This window comes from Diospyros lotus, chromosome 15, assembly GCF_014633365.1.
Source record: "Diospyros lotus cultivar Yz01 chromosome 15, ASM1463336v1, whole genome shotgun sequence".
In the NCBI taxonomy this organism is placed as follows: Eukaryota; Viridiplantae; Streptophyta; class Magnoliopsida; order Ericales; family Ebenaceae; genus Diospyros; species Diospyros lotus.
The window spans coordinates 20,374,617-20,402,422 of record NC_068352.1 but is presented as its reverse complement, the minus strand read 5'-3'; the positions used below and the strand labels follow the sequence as shown (position 1 = coordinate 20,402,422).

At 37.7% G+C, this 27,806-nt stretch overlaps 1 protein-coding gene across 1 annotated transcript; it reads left to right on the top strand.

Moving 5' to 3' along the window:
• Positions 1 to 4,090: 4,090 nt before the first annotated feature.
• On the top strand, positions 4,091 to 27,129 carry LOC127792647 (uncharacterized). Its single transcript, XM_052323246.1, has 4 exons — positions 4,091 to 4,382; positions 24,016 to 24,150; positions 25,463 to 25,549; positions 26,774 to 27,129. The coding sequence occupies exons 1-4, from the start codon at positions 4,254 to 4,256 to the stop codon at positions 26,933 to 26,935; spliced, it is 513 nt and encodes a 170-aa protein (XP_052179206.1). The 5' UTR covers positions 4,091 to 4,253; the 3' UTR covers positions 26,936 to 27,129.
• The last annotated feature ends 677 nt before the right edge of the window (positions 27,130 to 27,806 follow it).

The window sequence follows — 27,806 nt, the reverse complement described above, 5'->3', positions numbered from 1 at the left end:
CTTTTACACAAAACAATCGACTCTTACCCTTATGAAGTCAACTTTGAAAAACCCAGAAATGAGAAATACGAGCAACAACACACAAAAGCCCCCATGGATAATTTCCTAACCCCTAAGTTGGCATTCCTTGAGGAAAATATGAGATGAACAAGCCCAATGAGACCAACAATAAGACCCAACAAGAACTTTAGACAAGCTACAAGATTTGAGGAAAAATGAAGATAATCACTCAACTAATACAAAAATAGTTTTTAACAACATGAATGTGAAGAGCAAAAACATATTTTGACATTCCAACCGAAAGAAGAGGAAACTTGCAAAATATGAAGAAAAAAAAAAAGCGTGTAAGAGGAACTTGCCTTTGATGATTCTTGGAAGAAGAAGAAGCTTGCCCTTCCCAAAATCCAGAAATCCTTCCCATTGAAGTTTCAATTTAAGAAGATGAAGAAAAGAATAGAATAAAGAGAAGAAGAAGAAATAGAGAGCAACCAGAGAGAGAGAGAGAGCTTGGGAATGAAAGAAGGAAGCAAAAAGGCATGGAGAAGTGAGGGGGAAAGAGTGGGCTGCCAACCACCCCCCTTGCTTTTACCCTTTTTCCCCTACTTTATGCGCGCGCACACACACACAAATATCCAAGTCTCTTTTAGTTTTTCGCCATTTTTCTTATTTCTTTCCTCTTTTCTTTATATTCTCATTTATGGATTTCCACAATTACCCTTAACTTTTTCTCTCCTCCAATACGTTCATGAAACTCACAATGATCATTTTAAAATTCATTTCATTTCATTTTAATTTAAAACACAATTTTTACAAATAGGCTCAACCCAACCCATCACTCCAACTCATTTTAATTAACCCAACTCACTTAAGGCCCCAAAGAGTACTTGACCCTACACAACACACTAATACATGCTTAGGCCCAAATGGGCAACCCAATTCATCTTAGCTTGTTTTTGCCAAAGACTTATTCATCCCCTTGGCCCAATACATTTGAGCCCTTTAACATTACTTTAATTAATTAATTTCCCCCCTTTACAACACAAAATATTTTTCACACTTTAATTCATATAAATACTAAAATTCTCACACAACATAATCATAATTTAAATAATTATTTTAGACCCACTAATGAGTCGTTACATGTCGCTTCTCAAATTTTAGTGTAATAGTCAGATTTGTAAAATTTATTCTTGATTCTCCATGCAAATATTAACTAAAATATTATATAGTGTTTCCTTCAAATAGAAAAAAACATGTTTTTGAAATTATTGTATGAATGCTTGAAGCATCAAATACAAAATTAAAAAATAAAATAAGCCTAAGGGAATAATCATAGCTATTGAATATATTGTAAAATATTTTGATCTTTTGTGACCTAAATATGAATTTCAATAAATATTATTTTTATAAAATAATTACATAAATATATGCATATATATACATGTATGTAATACATATATAATATATGTGTATCCATGCATTTTAGGTATATGTTCGTGCACATACATACACTTATACAAACATACTACAAACAAATATATGTACATATACCGTCGTGCACATAAATATATATACACTTGCATAAGTATGTATAGACATATATATGTATATGTACATATATTTTACATATGTACGTTTATAAATTTTGATATAGATTGAATTTATCTTGATCTGATTTATTAACAAATGTCGGTGGCATAACATTTATAATGTCAATTGACTAATAAAAATTATATTGATAATACAAATTTATACAGATAACAATGTGACAAAATTTTATATTGGATACATTTTTTGACACAATCCTCTGGTGTAGGAGTGATGAAATCAAATTTTAACAACATATTGATAAGACAGTTTCTTGAGATAGTAATGAGTAAAGGTAATTGATATTTTGAAATCATTCAGTAAAACATATGAAATTAAACATACAAAACACGACTTAAAACAAATATGTACATTAATATTGAAGAGAAATCATGTGAATTTAACAATAGATATATTTATATATATGGGTACAGGAGATCTTGCATGTGTGGGATGATGAAGCCTGTGTGAAGATATTGAAGAAAAGTAAGGAAGCAATTCCCAGTAAGGAAAAGGGCCGGAAGGTGATCGTCATAGACATAATAGTGCTGGACAACAAGAGAGGAGATGATGAGTTGCTCCAAGGACAACTCTTCCTTGACATGATGCCAGGTAAAGAAAGGACCAGGAAATTAAGATTGGGCAAAACTGTTCTCTCAAGCCGGTTTCAGTCACCACAGAATTACTCCAGCTTTGGGCTTCAGATCTCTCATTGAGGCTTACTTATCCTTGACTTAATTAATTGGGGAGTACTGGAATTGCATGCTGCTGGACAACTTTTCCCGCTTCTTTTCTCATGATAATCTACTATTTCTAGCTCCATATATACATATGTTAATTTTTCTGGAGTAATGACTCTGAGTTTACTGTTGTATATATGTTGCAGTTGGTTTTTGTTATGCGTCAATATGAGTGATTATTTTTACTTGGTTGCTGGCTGGCAACATACATGCATGGTTTCTAAGTTTTCCAAATTGTTGTATCTAATTAATGGGATAAGGATCGAACACAGTAAACCCAGACCCTTTCGAAGATTTATCAAAATGGTTGTTATTGCATTATTATTTTGTATAAGCTTTTATAAAAGAAAATGTATAAATATCATTAATCTCACTAACTACATAACAAACATTGATCAATCACATTCACTAGATCTTAAGTGCCTTGCCATAGGCAAGTCTTCTCTCAATTTTTTTTTCCAAGTAACAATGTACCATTTTGGACTCAATAAAAAAATAATTGAGATTGATGAGACTTAAACTTAAAACTTTTTACTTATTCCTACTATCACTTACTACAAAGTTAAATTCTATAAATATTATTGGTATATATATATATTACAAGGCTTCCAATAAAAATAAAAATAAAAATGCTTTGAAAAAATAACAACCACCACTAACTATTCCATCTAAGCTTCAAGGAGAAGTCGATTCGGGGTGAAGGGAATGTAAAACTGTGTTTGGTTGTAGCTTTGGAAAAGGAATACGGAACGATAATTCTATCATAAGGTAAATTATTATGCTCTGAACCCCTTTGTGGTTGGATTAAATGAGATTGATTTCTCGAGGGGCCATCATATGTATTAAGTCATTAAAGAATTCTAGTGATCATGTCTCCAAATTCCCAACTTAAAATGTAAATATAATTTTAATTTTATTATTTAAAAATGAATTTCTCATATTTATTAATTGAAGGTATTATTTCATTATAATATCTTAAATTTATTCAGTAATAATAATAAATTATAATATGGATATAAATTTATCATAATTATTGACTAATTATGGCCATAAAAGTTTTAGAAACTTTTAGGATTTTGTTTAATGTTTACCATGGCCGGGCTAACCAATATTGAGTATAACGGTTCTAGAGTTAATAATTAGCTTGATGAATGTAGTAAGAGAAAGATGGCTACTCATTCCAACAAATTAAGAATTAAAGTGTTTGCTGCTAAAGTATTGTTTTTATGACATATTATGTATAACATTAATTTTGGTAACTGACATTGATGTCACGTTCAATGTGTTCAGATAAAGTTTATTCTCAAAAATAAAAGAAAATGAGAAGAAGAGGAAGATGCCCAAAATCTTTTGTTTTTATTGTAAATAAATCTTTCTTTCACATGTAACTTTTATAAATAAAGTTATAAAAGAGATATTTTATATTTTACCTTTATATCTTATATTAAATTCATTATATATTACGTTGGTGATCTATTGTATACATAAAAAAAAATGTCAAAATGTATGATTTTAACATGCATAAATTATTTAACATTTTAATATGACGTGACATTTTCTTTAAAAAAAGAGTAATGGTCTGATAGTATTTGATAAAAACTAAATCTTAGAATAGAAAATAAAAAAAAAATGTCTTTTATCGTTTATTTTAAAATTCATTATAAACCTAAGTTTGAGAATTATCCCTCTCTTTTTATACATAATATGAAATTACAGTTTTACCCTCTCTTCTAATTGTTCTTGCCCTGTTGAGTTTCGCCGCTTGGAGAAGCGCAGACTCAAAATCAACGTCCAGATTAGTCGAGCCTTCCGCATTCTCGGAATCGAAAGGTCGAACAGATGGTGTGCGTGCTCTTCCTTCACACGCATGACAACGATAGTTTCAGATAGTTATTGAGTTACAGAGTTAAGAACAGAGGAAGGGAAATGATATTACCCGTTGTCAAGCTCGGAACACTAGCTCTGAAAACGGCGTGCAAGCCCATCGCTAATCGGCTCAAGAAAGAGGCTGGCTTGCACCCCAAGTTCCGTCGGTTCATCGTCAACGTTGCCCAGGTCATTCGATCTTTAATTCGCCTTTCTTTTCAAAATTTTTTTCTCTATATGTGTGTATCTAAGTACATATATGTATGTAGAAATCGGGGTGGTGATTTACTTTCGTGGCTTATTATTCTGCTTTTCTTCAATTATGCTGAATTCAGTTCTGATCACAGGCCAAATGGCAGTGTATTTCCTCAGTGCTTTTTAGTTTACCGCTACTTGTTAGTTAGAAACTCATTGCGTTCTGTTTCGGAGAATTTGTGAATGAATGTGAATGTCTGAAATGACTTGAAACTGTGGCGCGAATGAAGAATAAGATGTCTGAGACACGATTAAGATGATTTGGACATGAGTCAACCTTTCCTCGTGGGATTATGGCTTATTTGTTGTTATTGTTGTTGGACATGTGTGAGAAGAAGATTACTGGACACGCCTATGAAGAGATAAATCTTTAGTGAGAGAGGTAAAGAGGGTGTCCCTAGTGTGCAAGGCTCTTGCTTTGTGGGCTAGTTTTAGCATATAGCCTTACCCTTGTTTTACAAAGAGGTTGTTTCCACAATTCGAGCTCATAACATTCAGTTATGAAAGATCAACCGTACCCTCACTTGCAAGACAGGTAGAGAAAGGCCAAGAAAGCTTGGTCAGAAACTCTTACACGTGATATGGAATATAATGTCCAAGAAAATGACCATAGATAGGATCATTGGGGATTTAGAATCCATGTAATTGACCCCACCTACTGTTAATCCTTGTAATAGTACTGTTCTGGGGTGCAACAGGTTACAGAAAATTTGCCTCCAGGATACCCCAGATAATAAATCTGAAGATCAACTGCCCTTTTGCACAATATAAGTCCATCCAAAACACCTTTGGATTCAACTTTTCTGACAATAAAATTGAGTCCTGTTTCTGTAGAATAACAGAATTGGTTTGAAGAAGAACAATATCAAGAATGGAAATTGTAGATGTAAATAAACTGAGAGAAAACTTGTATCAATTCTTTTAAAGGAAAATTTGATTGTCCCTTTTTATGAAGTACTTTTGCGGGCTAAGTGACTATTATTCAGCCACTAACTGCCATTATCTTCCAATTACTTTTAGCTGTCTGAATTCTGATCATCTGGTTGCATTACTTCCATACAGTGAATTGATTTTGGCCCTTAAGTCATTTTCTCAACAATGGTCTTGATCTAATTGTTTGATCTTACACCATTAGCCCTCAAGTGGATCTACTCAGAAGTGTCTTGCGGTTTAAATTCAACCACACCTGAGCCTCATAATGGTCCAAAAACCAATGGTCCTGATCTGATGGCTATTTGCTCCAATACTTAGTGCAAATGTCTAGTGCTGCCATCAAAGTGCCATATTGCACCATACTTGCATACACTTGGGTCTTTGAGGCTTTACTAGTGGACGAACCTCGGCCACACTCAATATTGCTACTAAAGCAAAATGTAGGTACAAATTGGAATTTGTTAATACCTTCTATTGGTCTTTTCCTTCCAACACAGGATCCTCTATTCAGTGCCATTTACTTATAAAAATACAACATTTCCAACACAACATGTCTATATAATTACAATTTTCTAAAATTTTCTTAAATGTTCCACCATTTTCAAAATTAATGTACATATTTTCAGAATAGAAGATTTATGCCTAAACATAAAAATATTGTAGTTGTGGCTTGAACCTTCAGTTCTCTATGAAGGCAAAGTTGATGAGCCTGGTATGGTGAATGTGCTTTGAACCAAGGGTTATTTGACAAGTAGAACATATCTCGTACATAATCGTCATTTAGTTCCTGAATCTAACACATGGATTTCATGGTTGCTCTAAAGACCTAGCCCAGGCACATGTGAGGGACCACATCCAACAGTCATATAGATAGGCTACCAGTTTAACTAATACACTTCAACAAAGACATGTCATAAGCCTATTAAGTGCATATTGCACAACCTCCTTAAATGCATTACTGTTATCAAGCACTCTTAAGCTTGAATAGTAATTTAGGTTTCAAATCAAATATAATTATAGTACAACTCCACAGATGATGTACTTTTTCTCATTGACCTTAAGGTCTTGGATTTTCAAAAATCAGTTGAGTTTCCACCATTGGTGATCGTTTCCATAGGCTTTAACCACGCCATTTTTTATGTTTTCCATTTCAAGTCCCTTTAAGTCCTCTAGTTGTAAGAATATGGACAAAAATGCTTTTAGTATATTCATATTGCTGCACATTACACCAATATATACAGTCTAGATCCTAGGATTATACTCTAGGATATTCTACTTTCCATATTTACATAGTTTTGGTTTCTACAACACTCCCCCTTAAGTTGGAGCATAGATGTTATTCATACCCAGCTTGTTACATAGCTAGTCAATTCTCGAACCATTCTATGCCTTTGTGAATATATCACCTAGTTGTTCGCCTGTTTTGACATGACCAATTGATATAATGTTTTGTTGGATTTTTTCTCGGATGAAATGACAATCATCTTCAATGTGTTTGGTTCTCTCGTGAAAAATCAGATTTGATGCAATTTGAAGAGCAGCTTGATTATCATACCATAGCTTCATAGGTAGAGAATTGCCCAATCCAATTTCACTTATCAGTTGATGGATCCACATAAGTTCACACATTGATTGTGCCATTGCTCAATATTTTGACTCTGCACTAGATCGAGATATTACATTATGCTTCTTACTTTTTCATGAAACCAAATTTCCACCAACGAAGACACAAGATCCCGTTGTCAATCTCCTGTCAACCTTAGAAGATGCCCAATCTACATCTATGAAGCATTCAACATTAGAGTGCCCACAATTTTTATATAAGATACCAAGTCCTAGGGCTCCTTTTATTTGACACAAAATTTGCTCCAATGAGCTATTATGGGAGAGGACATAAATTGACTTACAATGCTGACAGGATAAGCAATATCTGGACAAGTCACGGACTCACGGTTAGATAGTTCAATTTACCAACCAACCTTTTATACATTTTAAGATTTTCAAACAACTCTCCCTCATCGGCTATAATTTGTAGGTTTGTAATCTAGGTTGCACGGAAACGGGAAATGTTTTTGATAGGAAACAGAAACGCAAAAACAATTTTTTTCTAAAAATGTCGGAAACGGAAACGCGGGGTAAACTATAAATTTAAAAAATATAAGGGCTTTTTTGCAAATATAATTTTATACATAAAAAATAGTTCAAGCGTAATACAAACAAATAGAATTTTGTTTTTAAATCAATATAAAATCAAATATAGGGTTTATAATATAAGATCAAATTCCACCAAATCAAACTCCAATGGAAAGTTTCATTTCCACATAGTTCAAAAATTGATTGTTCATCTCACCTTGCAGAAATAAATAAAATGATTGTTTAATTTTGATTCCTGTTCCATTCTTCAATCATTGGCTTTACAAGGTTAATCAATACTGTGAAGCTTAGGAAATAAACCTAGCTTTTAATATGTATAAAACCACTTAATAAAATCCAGACTATACACCTATATATATATACAAATACAATGGGCCATGGGCCATAGGCTCTATATTAGGATTAACCCTAGACTATAACCATATAACTCAACACTCCCCCTCAAGCTGGAGCATATATATCATATGCGCCAAGCTTGCTACAAATATACTCAATTCGAGGACCCCTAAGAGACTTAGTGAAGACATCTGCTAACTGGTCATTAGAATTGACAAAATTTGTGGTAATACAGCCAGATAAAATCTTCTCTCAAATGAAGTGACAATCTATCTCGATATGTTTGGTCCTCTCATGAAAGACTGGATTGGAAGCAATAAGTAATGCAGCTTGATTGTCGCAAATTAATCTCATCTGTGATATCTCCCCAAACTTGAGCTCCTGAAGCAATTGTTTTAACCAGATAAATTCACACGTTGCCAAGGACATAGCACGATATTCTGCTTTGGCACTCGACCTAGCAACAACCTCCTGTTTCTTACTTTTCCAAGATATTAGGTTTCCCCCAACTAGAACACAATATCCTAAAGTAGACCGTCTGTCAGAAGGAGAACCTGCCCAATCAGCATCAGAACATCCGACTACTCGAGTATGACCTCTGTCCTCATACAATAGTCCTCTACCTGGAGCTCCCTTAATGTACCTGAGAATCCGGACTACCGCATCCCAGTGGCTATCACAAGGAGACTGTAAAAACTGACTGACAACACTGACTGAGAAAGAAATATCTGGCCGAGTGATAGTGAGATAATTAAGTTTTCCGATTAGCCTGCGGTATCTTCCAGGATTAGTAAGAGGCTCCCCCTGTCCTGGTAAGAGCTTTACATTAGGGTTCATAGGAGAATCTATAGGTTTACAATCAAGCATCCCAGTTTCTTCCAGAATATCTAACACATACTTCCGTTGAGAGATAACGATACCAGAACTGGACTGAGCAACTTCTATGCCAAGAAAGTATTTAAGTAACCCCAAGTCCTTAGTCTGAAAATGATGGAAAAGATGTTTCTTCAACTGAATAATACCATCTTGATCATCACCTGTAATAACAATATCATCCGCATAGACAACCAAATATATACACCTCCCCTGTGATGTGTGTTTATAAAAAATCGAATGATCAGACTCACTACGAGTCATACTAAAGTCTTGAATGATAGCACTGAAACGACCAAACCAGGCTTGAGGAGACTGCTTCAACCCATATAGTGAGCGACGGAGTTTACAAACCTGCCCAGACTCCCCCTGAGCAACAAACCCAGGAGGTTGCTCCATATAAATCTCCTCTTGAAGCTCACCATGTAAGAAGGCATTCTTAATGTCCAGTTGATACAACGGCCAGTGGCACATAGCTGCTATAGAGAGAAACAAACGCACAGATGACATCTTAGCAACAAGGGAAAAAGTGTCACCATAGTCAAGACCATAAACCTGAGTATACCCTTTGACAACCAAACGAGCCTTGAGGCGATCAACCTGCCCATCAGGACCCACCTTGACAGTATAGATCCATCGACAACCAACAAGAGATTTCCCTGGGGGTAAAGGAACTAAATCCCAAGTACCATTGGAATGCAAATCAGTCATCTCATCCACCATTGCTTGTCGCCACCCCGGATCAGAAAGTGCCTCACTAACAGTCTTAGGTACTGAAACAGAGGATAAGGAAGACACAAAAGCACAAAAAGGAGACGAGAGACGGTGATAGCTAAGAAAATTATAAATGGGGTGAGGATTGCGAGAAGGACGGGTACCTTTCCGAAGGGCAATAGGAAGCAAATCCTCAGAAGGCAAGACCGTGGCAGGTGGAGAGACTGAAGCAAGATGTGAGGCAGCAGGAGCCGCTGAAGTAGTAGGAGAGTGAGGAATATATAATGGTTGATCAGGAAAAAAGAGAGAGTGAGGAATCTGGTGTTGAAGAACCGATGAGGGCATCCTGTTAATGAGATAGCAAGTAGCAAGGACAGCTTCAGCCTAAAAGCGAAAGGGGACATGATGATGTAGAATAAGAGTGCGAGCAGTTTCAATCAAATGTTTGTTTTTACGCTCAACAACTCCATTCTGCTGTGGTGTATATGCACAAGATGATTGATGCAAGATCCCCTGAGAAGACATAAAGGTAGTAAAGGGAATAAAAAATACTCAGGGGCATTGTCACTGCGCAATACTTGGACAGAGGTATGAAATTGTGTTTTGAATTCAGCACAAAAGGATTCAAAAATTGAGAATAACTCAGAACGATTTTTCATTAAATATAACCATGTGCAACGAGAATAATCGTCGATAAACGTTACAAAATATTGAAAACCCAAAACAGACACGACACGACTAGGACCCCAAACATCAGAATGAAGTAAAGCAAACGGGGACACAACCCGATTATTGACACGCTTTGGAAAAGAAGTGCGAGACTGCTTTCCAAGTTGACAAGACTCACAATGAAAAGACGACAAACTAGATAAACTGGGGATCATCTTCTGAAACTTAGCCAAACTAGGATGTCCCAAACGATTGTGGAGAAGAGCAGGTGACTCAGTCACCGAGCAAGCAATAGGCGATGCAGGAAGGTTGAGATGATAGAGACCATGCGACTCACATCCGACGCCAATCATCTGTCCCGTACCGCGATCCTGGATAGTAACAGAATGATCATCAAAGGTGATAGAACAATTTAAGGCACGCGTAAGTTTACTAACAGAGACAAGATTAAAGGGACAATGAGGAAGATAAATGACAAAATCTAAAGGCAGAGAAGGTAAGGGTTTGGCAGTGCCAATAGCTTTAGCAACCGCTTTGGACCCATTGGCTAATGTTACAGAAGGTAAAGAAATGGAATTAGTAAAATGAGAGAACAAATGGAGATTACCAGAGATATGGTTAGAAGCACCTGAGTCTAAGACTCATGGTCCCAAAGAGGATGACTGAGCGAGACAGGCAGTGGAATCACCAGAATGGGCGACAGAAGCAACTGTGGATGAGGTTTGCTGGGACGTCTTATACTTGAGATACTCATCATAGTCAGCCCCAGTGAGAAAGACAGATTGCGGTGGATGACCATCAAAGGACTCAGATCGAGAACCATCAACATGAGCAACATTAACACGAGGAGGGCGGCCATGCAACTTATAACACTATTCCTTAGTATGCCCCCACTTGTGACAATAGTTACATTTGGGGCGTTTGCCCCGATTACCACGATCTCCGCCCTATTCGCCACTACTCTGAACCTGAGAAGCCATGACTGAATGATCACCTGCAGAAGAGGGAGACATCGTAGGAACAGATGAAACCCGAAGAAGACGAGAATACACTTCATCCATAGTAGGTACAGTAGGACTAACAAGAATCTGATCACGAACAGGAGCAAGCTCAGGACCAATGGCAGCAAGAGTACACACCATGAAGAACATATCCCGCTGAGCTAGATCCTCTGCAACAGTCTTACCAGCAGGTAACAAGGAGTTAAATTCAGCTTTAATAGAGACCATCCGACCAAGAAAATCAGGAAGAGTCAAACTCTATTGTCGTAAACTGAGCAGATTAGACACCACTAAATACAGGCGTTGAATGTCATTAGTGTATAACACCTTGGCCTGAGCCCACAATTCACAGTACGTGGTATAGTTAGTATAGATCGGATGAAGAGAGGGATCAATTGACTACCACAGGAGACTGTACAACAGAGCATCAGCTCTTTGCCACTCGGGTTTGTTTGTGGTCACATTCTCGGCCTTGATAGTTAGATGATCCTGTAAGCCTTGACCCATACACCATAATTCAACCGCCTTGGACCAAGAGATATAATTGGAACTACCCATCAACTTCTCAGTAGCAATAGCTGGAGAGGGAGACAAAATACCAGAAAAGGAGCCAGATTTACTAGTACCAGCCATGTTGGATAAAAGGGAGCCTTACAATATCAACAGATTTGAAACCAAAGGGTCAAATAAACCAAAAAATACAAGTTGGATGATCCAGCACAGAGAACAAGTACTCTGGAGCAACGGCAGATGGTGGATGCCGGTGATCAGCGGCCGCGGATGGAAGCGGATGGCGACGAAACCACCTGGGCTTGGATGGACTGAAGGAGGCGAGTCCAATGGTGAAGACGGCGTTGCGATCGAAGCACTGGTGAGAGAGATCGGAGCAAAAACATCTCCGTGAACAGTGCCAGAGAGGCGGCACGTGGCGGCGGCAACGGCGACGATCCTCCGGGGGTCAACAGATCGGAGGTCGGCGAACGCAATGGCGGTGGTGGTGTGCGTGATCGGTGGTTGGACGGTGAAGACCCGCAGCTGATTAGTAGCGCGCGCGGTAGAAACGCAATGGGCGGCGATGGCGATGGCACGGCAGGCTGCGGCAGTTGGTGGCGACGTGACCGACGGTGTTCGTCGGTGATGTGGGTGGCAGTGGCGGCAACTGCGACGGCGGCGATGGGTAGGGTTTGTATGGTGGCTGCTAGGGTTTGTATTAAAAGTTAGGGTTTGTGTTTTGGCTCTGATACCATGTGAAGCTTGAAATAAACCTAGTTTTTAATATGTATAAAACCACTTAATAAAATCCATAGACTATACACCTATATATATATACAAATACAATGGGCCATGGGCTCTATATTAGGATTAACCTTAGACTATAACCATATAACTCAACAAATACTAAACTATCTTTCTCGTTTCATGTAAAAGAAATCTGGAGCAAACAATAATTGTTAAAAGACAACAATTACATTGGAAAATACCAAGAAAATGAAATTGCATAGTGCAAAGTTTGGAGTACACTGCATTATTGGGGGGGGGGGGGGGGGGGGTTACTTAGAGCAACAAGCAGGGAGAAAGAGAACGAAATAGAAGCGAGAAGGAAAACGAACTAAGACTGGCAACGAGAGGGGCGAGAAGGAATGACCGCGACCGGTGGTGAAGGAATTGGAAATCAAAGTGATGGGCCTCATCTTCGGTGAACTGTGGCAAGGAAGTAGCAAGAGGGGATGTGGGATTTGGAAAGTAATCGCTGGAAGAAAAAGAAGAAGACTCAAAAGAAAATAGGAAAGAGGGACAAAAGAGACTGAAGAAGAATACTGAAAAGAAAAGAGGGAAAGTATTTGTTGGGATTCTTGCCCGATCTGTTCGGCACTCGCTGGAAATGTGTTTCCAACAAATTTATATAAATTTTGAAATGGCCCAAAACTTTTTATAAATTACAGAAACGGCCTAAAAAAGTTTCGGGCCGTTTTTCCCGTTTTCGAAACGCAAAACGGTTCGAAAATGCCAAAACGGCAAATACGGGCCGTTTCCTTGCTTCCTAGTTTTTAATCACTGACGCACTACATGGTTTGAGCCCCAGCTTCCCTATTTCAATCAAAAGATCAAGAACATATTTATGTTAAGAGAGAAAGATACCTTTTTTTATCTCATTACTTCAATTCCCAAGAAATATTTCAACTCTCCCAAGTCCTTGGCCTAAAATCTCAACTAGATGAAGGACTTAAGAGCTGCAATGCCCGCATTGTCAATCCCTGTGATAACAATATCATCAACGTATACAACTAATAATACTATATCAGCCTTCAATTGTTGATAGAACATAGAATGATCATAGGAACTTTTTTTTAAGTCCAAACTCTTGAACAACCTCACTAAATTGTCCAAACCAAGCGCGAGGACTTTGTTTTAGACTATATAGGGATTTTCAAAGTTTATAAACCTTGCCTGACTGGCAACAAACCTAGGTGATTGCTCAATATAGACTTCCTCTTGTGGGTCATCATGAAGAAAAGCATTCTTGACATCGAGTTGATAGAGGGGCCAATCATTAGTAGCAGCTAGATAGATAAACAAGCGAACATAAGCAAATTTAGCCACTAGAGAAAACGTATCAGAAAAATCAACACCATAGGTCTAAGCATACCCTTTTGGAACTAAACGGGCTTTAAGCCAAGCCACAGAACCTTTAGGATTAACCTTTGTGATGTTTTGAGAGAAAAATGTTGTGTTTTTTTATTCACAATGTGGTATATCTATATATACCAATAAGGTACAACTAGAAGGCACTAGGTACAACCCTATCTCCATTATATATATATTACACATATATATATGTACAACATTGTATATAATATACTAATTCTAACACTCCCCCTCAAGCAAGTACATAGATATCATATGTGCCTAGCTTGGTACAAATATAGGCAAGTCGTGGACCTCATAACGACTTGGTAAGAAGATCAGCCAGTTGGTCATTAGAGCCAACAAATGATGTATTAATCTCTCTAGAAATCAATTTTTATCTCACAAAGTGACAATCTATCTCTATGTGTTTGGTCTGCTCATGAAAAACTAGATTAGAGGCAATATAAAGAGCTGCCTAATTATCACAAATAAGTTGCATAGGTCCCGAATCTCTAAACTTCAACTCCATAAGAGTTTCTTGAGACAAATCAACTTACATGTGGCTAAAGTCATAGCCCGATATTCCACTTATGCACTAGATCTAGCCACCACATTCTGTTTCTTACTCTTCCAAGACTCCAAATTTCCTCCAATCAGAATACATAACCCGAGGTAGAGTGCCTATTTGTGGGACAACCAGCCGAATCTGCATCAGCATATCCAACAACCTATTTGTGTCATTTGTTCTCAAACAACAAGCCTTTACTAGGAGCACTTTTAATGTATCTCAAGATACCCTGACTATCACATGGAGAGTCCAAGAATTGACTTATCACATTAACAACAAAAGAAATGTCTGGCAGTGTGATGGTGAGATAATTAAGCTTCCCAACCAGTCTCCTATATTGCCAAGAATCCTCCAATGGCTCCCCCTGTCCTCGTACAAGCATAACATTAGGATCCATAAGAGTATCTATAGGCCAGGAATCAAGCATATCAGTCTTTTCCAAAATATCTAAGGCATACTTCCTTTGAGAGATGCACACACCATGGGCAGATTAAGCTACCTCAATGCCAAGAAAATACTTTAACCTTCCCAAATCTTTGGTCTGAAAATAAGAATGCAAGTGGGTCTTCAATTTCCTAATACCAACATCATCATCTCCTGTGATAATAATGTCATCTACGTACACGACCAATAATATGACTCCACCAAGAGAATGGCAATAGAAAACAGAATAATCAGCTTCACTTCTACTCATACTAAAAGATTGGATGACCAAACTGAAGCGACCAAACTAGCACTGAGGAGATTGCTTCAGACCATATAAGGACTTCTTTAGGCGACATACCAGTCGGGACTCCCCCTGAGCAACAAAACTAGGAGGTTGCTCCATATGCACTTCCTCTTGAAGGTCGCCATAAAGAAAAACATTTTTAACATCCAGCTGATAAAGAGGCCATTGTTGAATAGAAGCAAGAAAAATAGGAACAGAAGCAATCTTAGCCACGGGAGAGAATGCATCACCATAATCCAGGCAAAAAATTTGAGTATAGCCCTTAGCAACCAATTGAGCCTTTAGACGATCAATAAAACCATCCAGACACTGAACGGGAACTTGGACACAGTCAAAGGGAGACAGAATAATGGCACCATCTGGAGGAAGACATGAGTCTGGAGAAATACCATCATCTACAATAGGAGGAGCAAGAGTTAAAGACACTGATGGAGGCTTAGAATGATGCTGATAAGTTTGGAGAGGAACAGAAACAGGTACTGGGACCAGATAAGGAAAAGAAAGGATGGGTAGGATCTCATGAAGGGAGGAAGAAGATCCATTAGATGAAGAAGAGAAAAAAGGTGTAGACTCGAAGAATGTGACTTCAAAAGAGAGAAAGTATCTACCAAGTTCAAGGGAGTAGCACTTATATCCCTTCTGATGACGAGAGTAGCCTAGGAACACACACTTGATCGAGCGAGGAGATAATTTATCACGACCAAGGGAAAGAAGATGGACAAAATAAGTTGATCCGAAGAGACGAAGGGGGATAGGATAGATGGGATCACGAGGAAAAAGTAAAGTAAGTGGAATGGCATCTGGTTGATTAGATAACTAGAAGTGAGAAGAGCGGTATCCCAAAAGATAGGAGGAACATGCATGTGAAGGAGAAGTGTCTGAGCAGTCTCAATGAGATAGCAGTTTTTACGTTCAGCCACTCCATTTTGTTGTGGAGTATAAAGACAAGAGAACTGATGAACAATACCCCGAGATGAGAGAAAAGTTTGAAATGCATGAGAACAATATTCCTTGGCATTATCATTGTGAAGAATCTAAATGGAACGACCAAATTGAGTAGAAATTTCATTACAAAAAGAAGTGAATAAAGATTGCAATTCAATACAATCTTTCATTAAGTAAAGCCAAGTACAACGATAATGATCATCAATGAATGTAACAAAATAGGAGAAACCTTGTTTAGACTTAACTCTACTAGGACCCCAAATATCTGAATGGACAAGATCAAAGGGAGCATCCGCTCGTTTGTTAAGACAACTAGGATACGAAGAACGAACATATTTTCCTTGTTGACAAGACTCACATTCTAGAATAGTCAACGAAGACGATGAAGGAATTATCTGTCAAAGAGTAGATAAGTGAGGATGACCAAGTTGTGAATGAATTTGAAGAGGAGATACCCTTATAGTAGCACAAGTAGATGTCGTAGAGGACGGCAGGGCAAGATGGTAAAGTCCCTCAAACTCACGTCCAGTGCCAATCGTTCGTCCCATACCCCGATCCTGCACAAAAACAGAATCAGAATCAAAGATAACACGACAGTTCAAAAAACAAGTGAGACGACTAATAGAAATGAGACTATATGGACAACTAGGGACATGTAAAACAGAATTAAGAGAAATAGATGGAAATGAATCAGCCCTATCGATACTAGTGGGAAAGGTTTTAGACCCATTAGCCACAATGATAGGAGGAAGGGACGTAGAGAAATCAAAATGAAAGAATAAGGACTTATTATCAGAAATATGCTCTGAAGCCGCTAAATCAAGAATCTAAGGACTAAGCTGAGAATGAGTAACGCAAATATGAGGAGTACCATTAGATGACTGTGCAGAAGAAGTAGATCCCTAGGCAATAGAAGCTACGAGAGATGAGGCCTGTCGAGTTGCCCGAAGCTGACGATACTCAGCTAACTCCTCAGCAGAGATTGTATATGCAAAGGTTGGTCACTCAGTGTGAGAGATATCAGGTACCACAGACTATGTCTATACTCTTAGGAATTGCAACATAAGCCTTAGGAGGGTGACCATGGAGTGCATAACATGTATCCTTATAATGACCAGGGTGATGACAATAATTACAACAAAGGTGCCTACCACTACGACCACGCCTAGCACCTCGACCACGACCACCTCTAGGTCCAATCACAGAGGAAGATCTAGGAGTCTGAGAGGCAAGTATAGATCGCTCTCCAACTGAAGCCTCAGAAAATGCTTGTGTACTACGAAGGATCTAAGCAAACACCTCTTCCATGGTAGGAATGGTGAGACTACTTAGGATTTGAGTGGGAACGCCCTCCATATTGGGCCAAAGGCCTGCCAGAGTAATTACCATAAACAACTTGTCCCTCTGCTTCATGTATTCATTAAGATCAGCTGTAACTGAGAGCATAGCGTTAAAATCTGTCACAACAGACTGGATACAACCCAAGTAAGTAGGCACATCTGAGTCCTTTTTAATACTGAATAAATTATTAATGATAGTGTATAAATGCACGATATCATTACTATATAGCTACTAAGTGTCAAATCTCGGATCTGGCAATAGCTTCCACTACAATTCAGACGGAATTGCGATCGAAAGAGAAACCCGAAGGTAGTGAAATTTGAGAGAGAGAGATAGAGATAGAGAAAGAGAGAAAATCGAGAGAGAGATAGGTGAGGGAAATGTGATTCAATAGTATTTTCTGATACCTGCTTAAGCGGAAAGAGCTGGCTTATATATCCTCCTCAAGGAGGCGCCAAACATTTGAATTACAGCAACTAACTACCAACTTCTACACACTTCTATGCTTCAACCGCCTACTCCCTTTATTACTACATTACCCCTTCAACTAATAGGCAAGGGGTAATGTAGTAATGAGACCAAATATCGAAACAGTTCTCGTAGACACGAAATAAGGGGATTAAATCAACATTTAACAATGTAACCAATTGTGCATCGATGCGATCCCATAGAGTCCTATCTGCTTCAGCAATGTCAGAAAGCCTCTTAGTCAAATGGTCACTAACACCCTGCCCACAAAACCACATTCGAATAGATGCTGACCAAGACATATAGTTCTTACCATTCAATTTGTCAATAGTAATGGTTGTAATACCGGATAAAGACGATACAAGGACATGAATAGACACAAGTGAAGAAGAACTCACAACATTAGGAGAAGGGGTGCTCTCAACTTAAGGATTTGAAGAGGCTAAAGTGAAAACCAAGCCCAACCAAACTAGATTTGAGATTGCAAAGAAAAATCAGATCTGAAACTGTGAAACGAGACTACAAATCAAATCTGAAACAGATCTAAAATTGTGGAGCCCAGATCTGAAATCAGAGAAAGTTGCTGCAAATCAAATCTGAAACTGTAAAACCCAGATCTAAGGCCAATGGTCTGATAGATTGCCACGAAAGTGAAGAAGAAGGCTGGCTAGAAGTAGATATGGGGTCACTGTCATAGGAGGAAGCAAATCACGGCCAAATAGGACGTTTGACAACCAGATCTGACCGGATCTGATGGATTGGTGGTTGGATCTAAGAAATAATGGCCAAATCTGAAGACTGGTAGCCGGATTTGAACGGGAGCGGCTGGACCTAAGAAACCAGCCATGAGATCTGATAAGTGGCTGTAAGATCTGAGACGGGAGTGGCTGGATCTTGACGGGAATGGTCGGATTTGAGAAACCAGCCATGAGATTTGAGACGGGAGTGGTTGGATCTGGACGGGAACAGCCGGATCTGTGAAACCAGCCACGAGATCTGATAAATGACGGCTGGATCTGGTGTGGAGAAGAGGTCATCGACCAATGACGATGGAAAGAACTGACTGATGGTGGAGATTTGACCGTCGGTGATGTCCAGTGGTCGGGTGACTGGGTCTAGAGAGTTTGTGCCTTTGATACTATGTCATGTTTTGAGAGAAAAATGTTGTGTTTTTTTATTCACAATGTGGTATATCTATATATACCAATAAGGTACAACTAGCTAAAGCACTAGGTACAACCCTATCTCTATTATATATATATTACACATATATATATGTACAATACTGTATATAATATACTAATTCTAACAACCTTAACAACGAAAACCCATTTGCATCTGATAGCCATCTTCCTAGAAGGTAAAGGAACTAGATCCTAAGTACCATTCTCATCTAAGGCCTGAATCTCATCAACCATAGCCACATGCCAACCATGGTGTGAAAGAGCTTCAGATAAACATTTAGGAATCGAGACCAAATCTAAAGATGAAATAAAGCACTGAAGGGAGGGAGACAAATGTGTGTAAGAAGCTAAAGAAGATATAGGATGAGTACATTGAAGTTACCTTTGCAAAGAGTGATGGGAAGGTCAAGTGACGCAGCGTGTAGCGCGAGTGTGAAGAAAACACACCAAAATAAACACTTGAAAGAGCAAACTTCAATGGCCGGAGCTTGGCTTTCAAGAAGACGCAAAAACAAGACTGTTTTGCTAAGAAAACCCAAATAGGTTGCTGAAATTTGATTAAGAAAAACTTGATTACAAACTCTAGATTCTAGGCATATTTATAGTATTTGGCTAACCCAAATCCATCTAATATTTGGAAAACAAAATCCAATTAGAATTCTAATAGAAATAAATCCTAAATAAAAGTTAACTAGAATCCTAATAAAAATAAAACTCTAATCAAACATGAAGTAGAATCCTAAATCAAGTAGAAACATGAAATAGAATCCTAAATCAAGTAGAAATATAAAGTAGAATCCTAAATCAAGTAGAATTCTAAAACTTAAGAAGTATTAAAATAACATTATGGCACTACTATTTTGGTGATATTATTCCAGTTTAGTTGGGTCGGCCTTGGGCCGAGTCTTGATTGGTGACCGCATCATTCACCTTCACTTGAGAAAAATTCGACCTCGAATTTTGATCCTGTTTGGACAAATCCACATCCAATAAGTACGAAGAGATATTAGCCACTTTGAATGTTTAGAAATACCCATATGATTAGGCAAATCCACAACATAAGCATTGTCATTGGTCTTCTTTGGAATCTTGTAAGGACCATACTTCTTTGGCTTGAACTTGTTATGCTTTCCTGCTGGAATTCGTTCCTTCTTCAAAAAGATCATAACTTCATCTCCAATCTCAAATACCTTGTGCTTCCTATGCTTGTCAGCTGTCACCTTATATTTCTTATTTGTGCAACTTTTGCTTGACATCTTCCTAAACCGCTTGAACTTTTCTGCTAAGGGAACATGAGCAAAGACATTCCTCCCCTTCTTAGCCATATCAGCATTGGCATGGGTCCAATCATCGCCATGTTTGTTGCCTTCTGCCTCCATTGCATTATTACTGTTAGATTGAGGACGTTGAACCTTCCATCTTGAGCGCTTCTCTAATCTGGTAGATCTTATTGCCTTCGATTCAACCATGCCAGAGCTTGAATAAACTGTAGAAGGATTTGCTACCATGACCTCCATCTCCTTTACAGTCGCAAGTCGATCAGAAGAAACACCACCATCCTTGGGTTGCGAAGCAATGCTTGAGCCATCGGGACTGGAAAATACCCCAGTATGAGTCAATAACCTTGGAGTTTCTGTCATGTTAGCAGCATAAATCAGACCTGAGTTTGCAAATGTTGAGGTTGCTGACACAACATAATCTTTGAAATCAAGCTCCACTTTATAAGCTTTGGTTTGATTCTTTTCCACTATGGGTAACAAAGTATAACGCACACCTTCTTTCTCAAGCTGATATGTGTTCTTCCTACTCGAGTGCGTAGCATCCACATCAAATTGCCAAGGCCTCCCAAATAAAATATGGCAAGCATCCATATCAACAATATCACAATAGATTTCGTCGGAGTACTTACCAATAGAGAAAGGCACCCTGCAACGTTCATCCACATGTATGCCACAAACTTCTTTGATCCATCCAATCATGTAAGGGCTTGGATGTTTTTCAGGAGTTAACTGTATCTTTGCCACCACGTCTCTTCCTATGATGTTCTCCTGACTTCCACTATCAATAATCAACTCAAAGATTTTTCCTTTCACCATACACCTCGTGCGAAAAAGCTTATGCCGTTGAGTAATATCTTCATTCTTTTGAGATAGCATTAACTTCCTCACTACACAGGTATATTGCTCATGTCCATAATCTTCCTCTTCATCGCTATCTTCAATCACTGGTCTTCTAGGATTAACAAGGACATGATTAATGGGTGGTCTTCCCGCTTTGGCTTGATTCACCCCATTATTCAAGTTCCTGTCATCGTTAACTCGTAGTAAGGTGCCCAATTAGTTGCTATGTTGCTCCAATCGCTGCTGGATAGTACGAGTTACTTCCCGCTGTTCTTCGATTGCTCTCCAAACTGCGGACAACCCCTGATCACCGTCACGAGGCTGGTTGCTACCGTTACCTTCAAGATTGGCCATCTGATTGGTTGATTAACCGCTCTGATACCACCTGACGCAGCGTGTAGCGCGAGTGTGAAGAAAACACACCAAAATAAACACTTGAAAGAGCAAACTTCAATGGCCGAAGCTTGGCTTTCAAGAAGACGCAAAAACAAGACTGTTTTGCTAAGAAAACCCAAATAGGTTGCTGAAATTTGATTAAGAAAAACTTGATTACAAACTCTAGATTCTAGGCATATTTATAGTATTTGGCTAACCCAAATCCATCTAATATTTGGAAAACAAAATCCAATTAGAATTCTAATAGAAATAAATCCTAAATAAAAGTTAACTAGAATCCTAATAAAAATAAAACTCTAATCAAACATGAAGTAGAATCCTAAATCAAGTAGAAACATGAAATAGAATCCTAAATCAAGTAGAAATATAAAGTAGAATCCTAAATCAAGTAGAATTCTAAAACTTAAGAAGTATTAAAATAACATTATGGCACTACTATTTTGGTGATATTATTCCAGTTTAGTTGGGTCGGCCTTGGGCCGAGTCTTGATTGGTGACCGCATCATCAAGGCTCACTTCCAGAGATGGAAGAATCGAGGTCATCGTCGTGGTAGAAGGATCTGCAGACGAATATGAATGAAAATGCTTTCAGTATATTCATGTTGCTGCATATTACTCCAATATATACAGTCTAGATCCTAGGACTATACTCTAGGATATTCTACTTACCATATTTACATAGATCTAGTTTCTATAACACTAGTCATTGGATTGGCCAAGTCCACTCAAGTATTTAGGCAATGAGAGTGATTAGACTTCTGATTAAGTAGAATTCCTTGGCAAACAACCTTTCTGACCTTGGCACTGGCTGCATCTGCCTGGAGGTGAGTATCATTGGTAGAACTCAGTTCATGAGGCTCAAAAGGCCTTAATTTAAACACTGCTTTGCCACTCCAGCTTCTGAGATAGAGCAACCAAGGACAACAGATCATTCTTATTGAATGCTTTGCAATTAGCCCTCCAGTAAGTATGTATCAGCACTGCATTCTTCAGCTTGCAAACTCTTCAATGACATCCATCTTCTTTACGGTTTCAGACTCTGTGCAACACAATTCTCACCTGATTTTAGTGCTGGATAGGGACAAAATAAACCCTCGGTGTAATACTGTTTTTATTTGAGACTCAAATGTTCCTTGGTTCCTTATTATTATCTTCCTTGTTACCACATAATGGGGAATGACAATATTTTATGACTAAATTTGATTATACCACTCTCCGTCTTTACGTTTTACCCCTTGGCTCTTTCAACAATTTCTACGTTTTTTTTCCTGTTTTTTCATGATAAACAAATACCATACAGAGTCCTCCTATGTCACTTTGAACCTGTTGATGATTTCTTTTCCTTCTAGTTACCTTTAGTGTGTGGTCTTTGGCATGAATTTGTACAAATTGTTAGATGGTCTTAAAAGTCCAATTTCTTGCCTACACAACAAATTAAATGCCATAACTCATAAAAATGGCATGCTTAGTAATATTTGATGTAGGTCAAAGTTTGATTTAGACATGTTTCACCATTGCTTTGTGCAACTTTTGCTAGTTTCTTGACAGTATTGTTGGGCAATTGTTTTTATTTTCAATAATCATTGTTTTTAGAGGTTTTCTGACTTCAGCTATCCTTTAGGAACATAAATCAAATTATCAAACATTAACCTTAAATTTCCTTATCTTTAATGATAGTCTAAAATTAAGATATATATATATATATAATATTATCTGAGGTGCAAGCTCCATACAATATTATCAGAAATGGGTTTACTTGTAACTGATTCTTATGTGGCATTGTTCGGAAAACCAGATTGGATCAGACCAGGAACTGGTTGCCAGAATGGGCTAGGTAGCCTAAAAAGAAGCAGACAGTTTGACCAGAAATTGGATGAATTAGCATAAGTTAAATCAAGGAAAATTCTTTTCCTAGTAAACCACAATCTAGATTCACCAATCTCAGATCTTCAGGGATCTTTAAATATCAAAACAAAATCTGCACGCGCACGTGAGGGGGAGAGAGAGAGAGAGAGGAACATATTTGGGAGGGGAGTAGCCAACAGCTGTTTGATAGATAGAAGAGGGGGTGTGGAAAACAAAAAAATCTGGGTACCTGAAGTTGGTTTTGGTGAGGGTAGTTTTTCATACAAACAAAATTGTAAAATAATAAATATTGCCATAATAAATTAGTAATTATGCTAAAAAAATTATTACAATTATGTATATAACTTGTGATATATATTTTGTTAATTTGTTCAAGTCAACAATATATATTTTAAGTCTATTACTTGACTGCTTTGACCATTTTCCATTTCAGGTTTGATACCCTGGTTCAATTTTCATAATTTTGTTGTGTAGTTATGTGGTCTTTCTTGAGAACTTTGTACTCAAAATTACGTATCTTAAGATGTTATTGTACCATATTAGAAGCCAATCGTGTTTATTCCTGTAATTTATGTTTTTTTCTTTATACAGGACACAGATCTGATGTCATCTACAATTTGATTTTTCTGTTACTAAATCAGGCAAATCATCGATTCACAACCAACATGCAAAGACGCATATATGGTCATGCCACTGATGTTGCAATTCACCCTCTGAATGAGGAGAAAGCTGTCCAAGCTGTTGCAGATCTTCTTGGAGAACTCTTTGTGTTTACGGTAGTATTGATTATGTGATCTTCTACTAACAATCAGAATTATTCCAAGATCAACTTTTTTACATATCCCTGCATTGTTTGAATATTGGTCTATCATTGTAGTAGATTTTTGACATGCTTGTGCATTCATGAGTAATGCTTGAATTGGTTGTTTCGCTGTGCTTCACTAACTTGCTGGTGTTTGGTGAGTGCTCTGTTTGGTGATTGATGAGTATGCTTTCTGCTTCATGGCACATGTAATAAGTTCTTGTACATGTGTACTCATATTTGTGACATGTATGCCCATTATTTTCCTGAAGCTTCATTAAATCAAGTACTGCTGGAAAATATGGAGTTCGTTGCATGCACAGGCTTTTATGCTAAGATGTGATAGTATTTGTTCTCATGTAAATGGAAGACTGCACTGTTTTCTTATTGATTTATATGTCTGTATGATGCAATTCAGGTGGCCCAACTGGGTTGCTGAAGTGGAGGAAAGTTCTGCCACAGAAGAGTGAAGCTAACTTGAGCACTATTTTCCTCCTCCTATTCAGAACTTTTCCTCTATTTCCTGCTCAATAGTATTTCTGCCGTTAGGGGTCAACTCCTGCTCAATTGCCTCCACTTCCTTGGATGCCATAGACTCATGAGTCAACTGTCACCACCGTGCCTGTATACTGAGGACGGGTTAAGCCACATATCATATAGTGACTGATGGTTGGAGGTTGAGGAAAGAACTTTATCTGTGCCTCACCTTTACCATGGTGATCAAGTGTTAATACAGTGATGGCAGCTTAAAATTTATGTAATTAGAATGGAAAAAATACACTTCATTATTGCAGTTTCATCCGAACAGTCTCTACTTGAAAGCACTTTCTGAAAGAAAAAAATTAGAACTCAAAATGCCTTTATATGGGGGCTTGAATTATTTTCTTACGTGAGATGTTGGTTGTGTTTCTTATTAAAGCCTTATAGCCATTGCGAATCCATTCATTCAAACAAACTACCTTAGGAAGAACAACTTGGCGGCATTACAGACTGGTAATAAGCTGACCGTGCTCAACTTATATAACAGGTGTCCTTTTTTGGTTCTTTTGATGGGTATTCTTCCAGTACTATTTTGGAAATTTTGATGATTTCTTTTTAATTTTTTATAATCTTAGTATCCCATTTACCTATATTTTGATTTTGAGTTCTCTTGGGCAGTTGAGAAATATCTATTGGCCGTATTATCTGTCAGCCTTTATGGACCTGATGCACTCATCTCTGAACTTTCTATGCTGCTAGGGACTATTTAATTTTTATACTAAACTTACTTGCGGTTGTCTAATTAGGTTGCTGGAGTTGCTGTCATCTTTGAGGTGCAAAGAAGCTCTAGATCGGAGGCCAGGAAGGAGGAACTGCGCAGACAAGAATTACAGGTTAACTGAAAGAATCTATCCTTCAAATTATTTTTTTTTTCATTTTTTTTAATTAACTGTAACCACAAGGCATTGGGTTATATTTTCTACTTTTGCGGAATGGATTGGGGGGGATTTGATTAATGCCAATTGCTTCTCCAAGCATACATCCTTTGTGCCAGGCTACGTAATTTTGGAAAAGCTTGTCCCATTGTTTGGTTAGTAGATCAATAATCATCACAAAATTGAATCAACTACTCTGCTCCAAAAGTGCATAATTGTAGCTTTAAAATTGTTTTCATGAACTAGAGGTGATTTTTTCTATCAAGTGCATAATATCTTTAAGATAGGCAGAAATTCATGGACTATACAGGAAATTGTTGATAAATTTTTCCACATAACGGTAGATAACTACCGTATGATACATACTGGCCAGTACCAGGCGGTATGTACTGTACTAGTCACAAGACGATACTAAATATGCTTGGTAATGTTTCAGTCGAGATACTGATCAATACTGACCGGTTTTGACTGAAACATACCGGCATACCACCCGATACCGGTCACAAAGCAATTTTTTTTCTCTCTAGGTAATTTAATTTTTTATTTTATTTTTCATAATTGACCTTTTATTCTCATTTAGCGTAGGCAAAAGTGAAAACTCTAAACCCTTCATCTGTCTCAATTCTGTAAATGAAAATATTATTTATCTTGTGTATGTAAAATTGTTATTTTGTTTAGATTATATATGTTTATGTTAGGATATGGTATTTTTATTAAAAAATTTATTATGTCTATATATTTTATAATCTATATTATTATTTTATTATAAATCCAAAACGGTATCTTGGTACCACTCGGTACTGGTATCATACCATACCAATAGCAAATTCAGTACCTTGTCCAGTACAGTATTGACGACACCTATGGGTAGATTGAAAACCAGAACCAGGTTCCCTGAAAATGGTTCATTTCATTCATTTCAGTGGGGATGTCATGACCAAAAACTCATATTGTTTTTGCTGCTGTCACTTTGTCCTTCACTTGGGAGGCAATGATAATCCAGTACCATGTTCATGTAATTTTACAGGCAGCCTGACTATTAAGTAATAATCAGTTGCATTACTTTTAATCCGTGTGATTTAGAGTTTGATGAATATCTAGTTGGATTGTTTGCTTCTCAAAGAGGCTGCATTCTCTTGTTAAAAAGTTTAACAGTGATTTTTTTCGCACAACATTCTGCAGGCTATGAAGCAGCGAGATGAAGATCTAGCAAGAGAAGTGGAGCTTCTAAAGCACAAAATTTCAGAGCTGGAGCAACTTGCCAAGGGACGAGGACTTGGCAGTATATTCAACTTCAAGCACACTGCTCACAGTACCGATAATGGACAAGCTAAACCCGCTTAATCACTCTGCATTATGTTGCAACTAAATTGGGGGAATTAAACCCAGAGTCTCGGGTAGTTTGTTTCCTTCTTTTTTGATCAATGAACGAGCATTTACTTGCATTTGATCATTGAGGTTGTGCTTATAAATGTATAAGTTTGTGACTAACTGAACCTGTTATAATAAGAAGCTAACTCTATTATTGATTTCCCTCATTTTATTATCGTTTCTTTTACTTGCACTAGTCATTCTTCGATGTCCACAAGGGTTTTTAACTTTCTAGGTGGTAGGTTCAGTGTAGAAGTAAATTGAAATTGACATGCTTAAACAAGAGTATGTAAAAATCTAACTCTTTTTGGGATGATTGTCCTTGCACGGCCCCTTGTCGCTCTTGTCCTCAATTTTAGAAAAATAAGTAAATTGTATGTATGAAACTTTACATCAGTACATAGAGCGATAATTGAATTCACGATCCATCAATGCAAACTCAACATATCACTTGTCCAACTGTTTGACTTATATTTTGGGGGCAACTCTTTTTTTTATGGTAGGACAGAGAGGTTGTCAAATTGTATTTGGAATTTGTTGAAAAAGGATTCACTTGGAGGTGTCCACGGGGACATATTAAGAGTATCTGACTCGAGTGTCAGCAGTAGCATGCATGGACATGGAGAATAACATATCATCATGTGGCCCTAAAGCTATAAATTTTAAACCCTACACATTCCTTTCAACGGCCACCTGCCTGGTAGCACCACAAAGTATCTAAGATAACAGAAATGCACCTTGCATGGAAACTGAGAGAAACACTTTTTATGGAAACAGAAATACACCTTATTTATAGTGACTTACACGAAAAGAGAGACAAAACTGTTCTATCCATCTGTTTGAA

Excerpts from the sequence above, each read along its gene's own strand:
- LOC127792647 (XM_052323246.1), top strand. The coding sequence starts at position 4,254 with ATGATATTACCCGTTGTCAAGCTCGGAACACTAGCTCTGAAAACGGCG. Across the intron at positions 4,383-24,015 it reads TCATCGTCAACGTTGCCCAG|GCAAATCATCGATTCACAAC; the intron begins GTCATTCGATCT and ends TTACTAAATCAG. Across the intron at positions 25,550-26,773 it reads TGCGCAGACAAGAATTACAG|GCTATGAAGCAGCGAGATGA; the intron begins GTTAACTGAAAG and ends AACATTCTGCAG.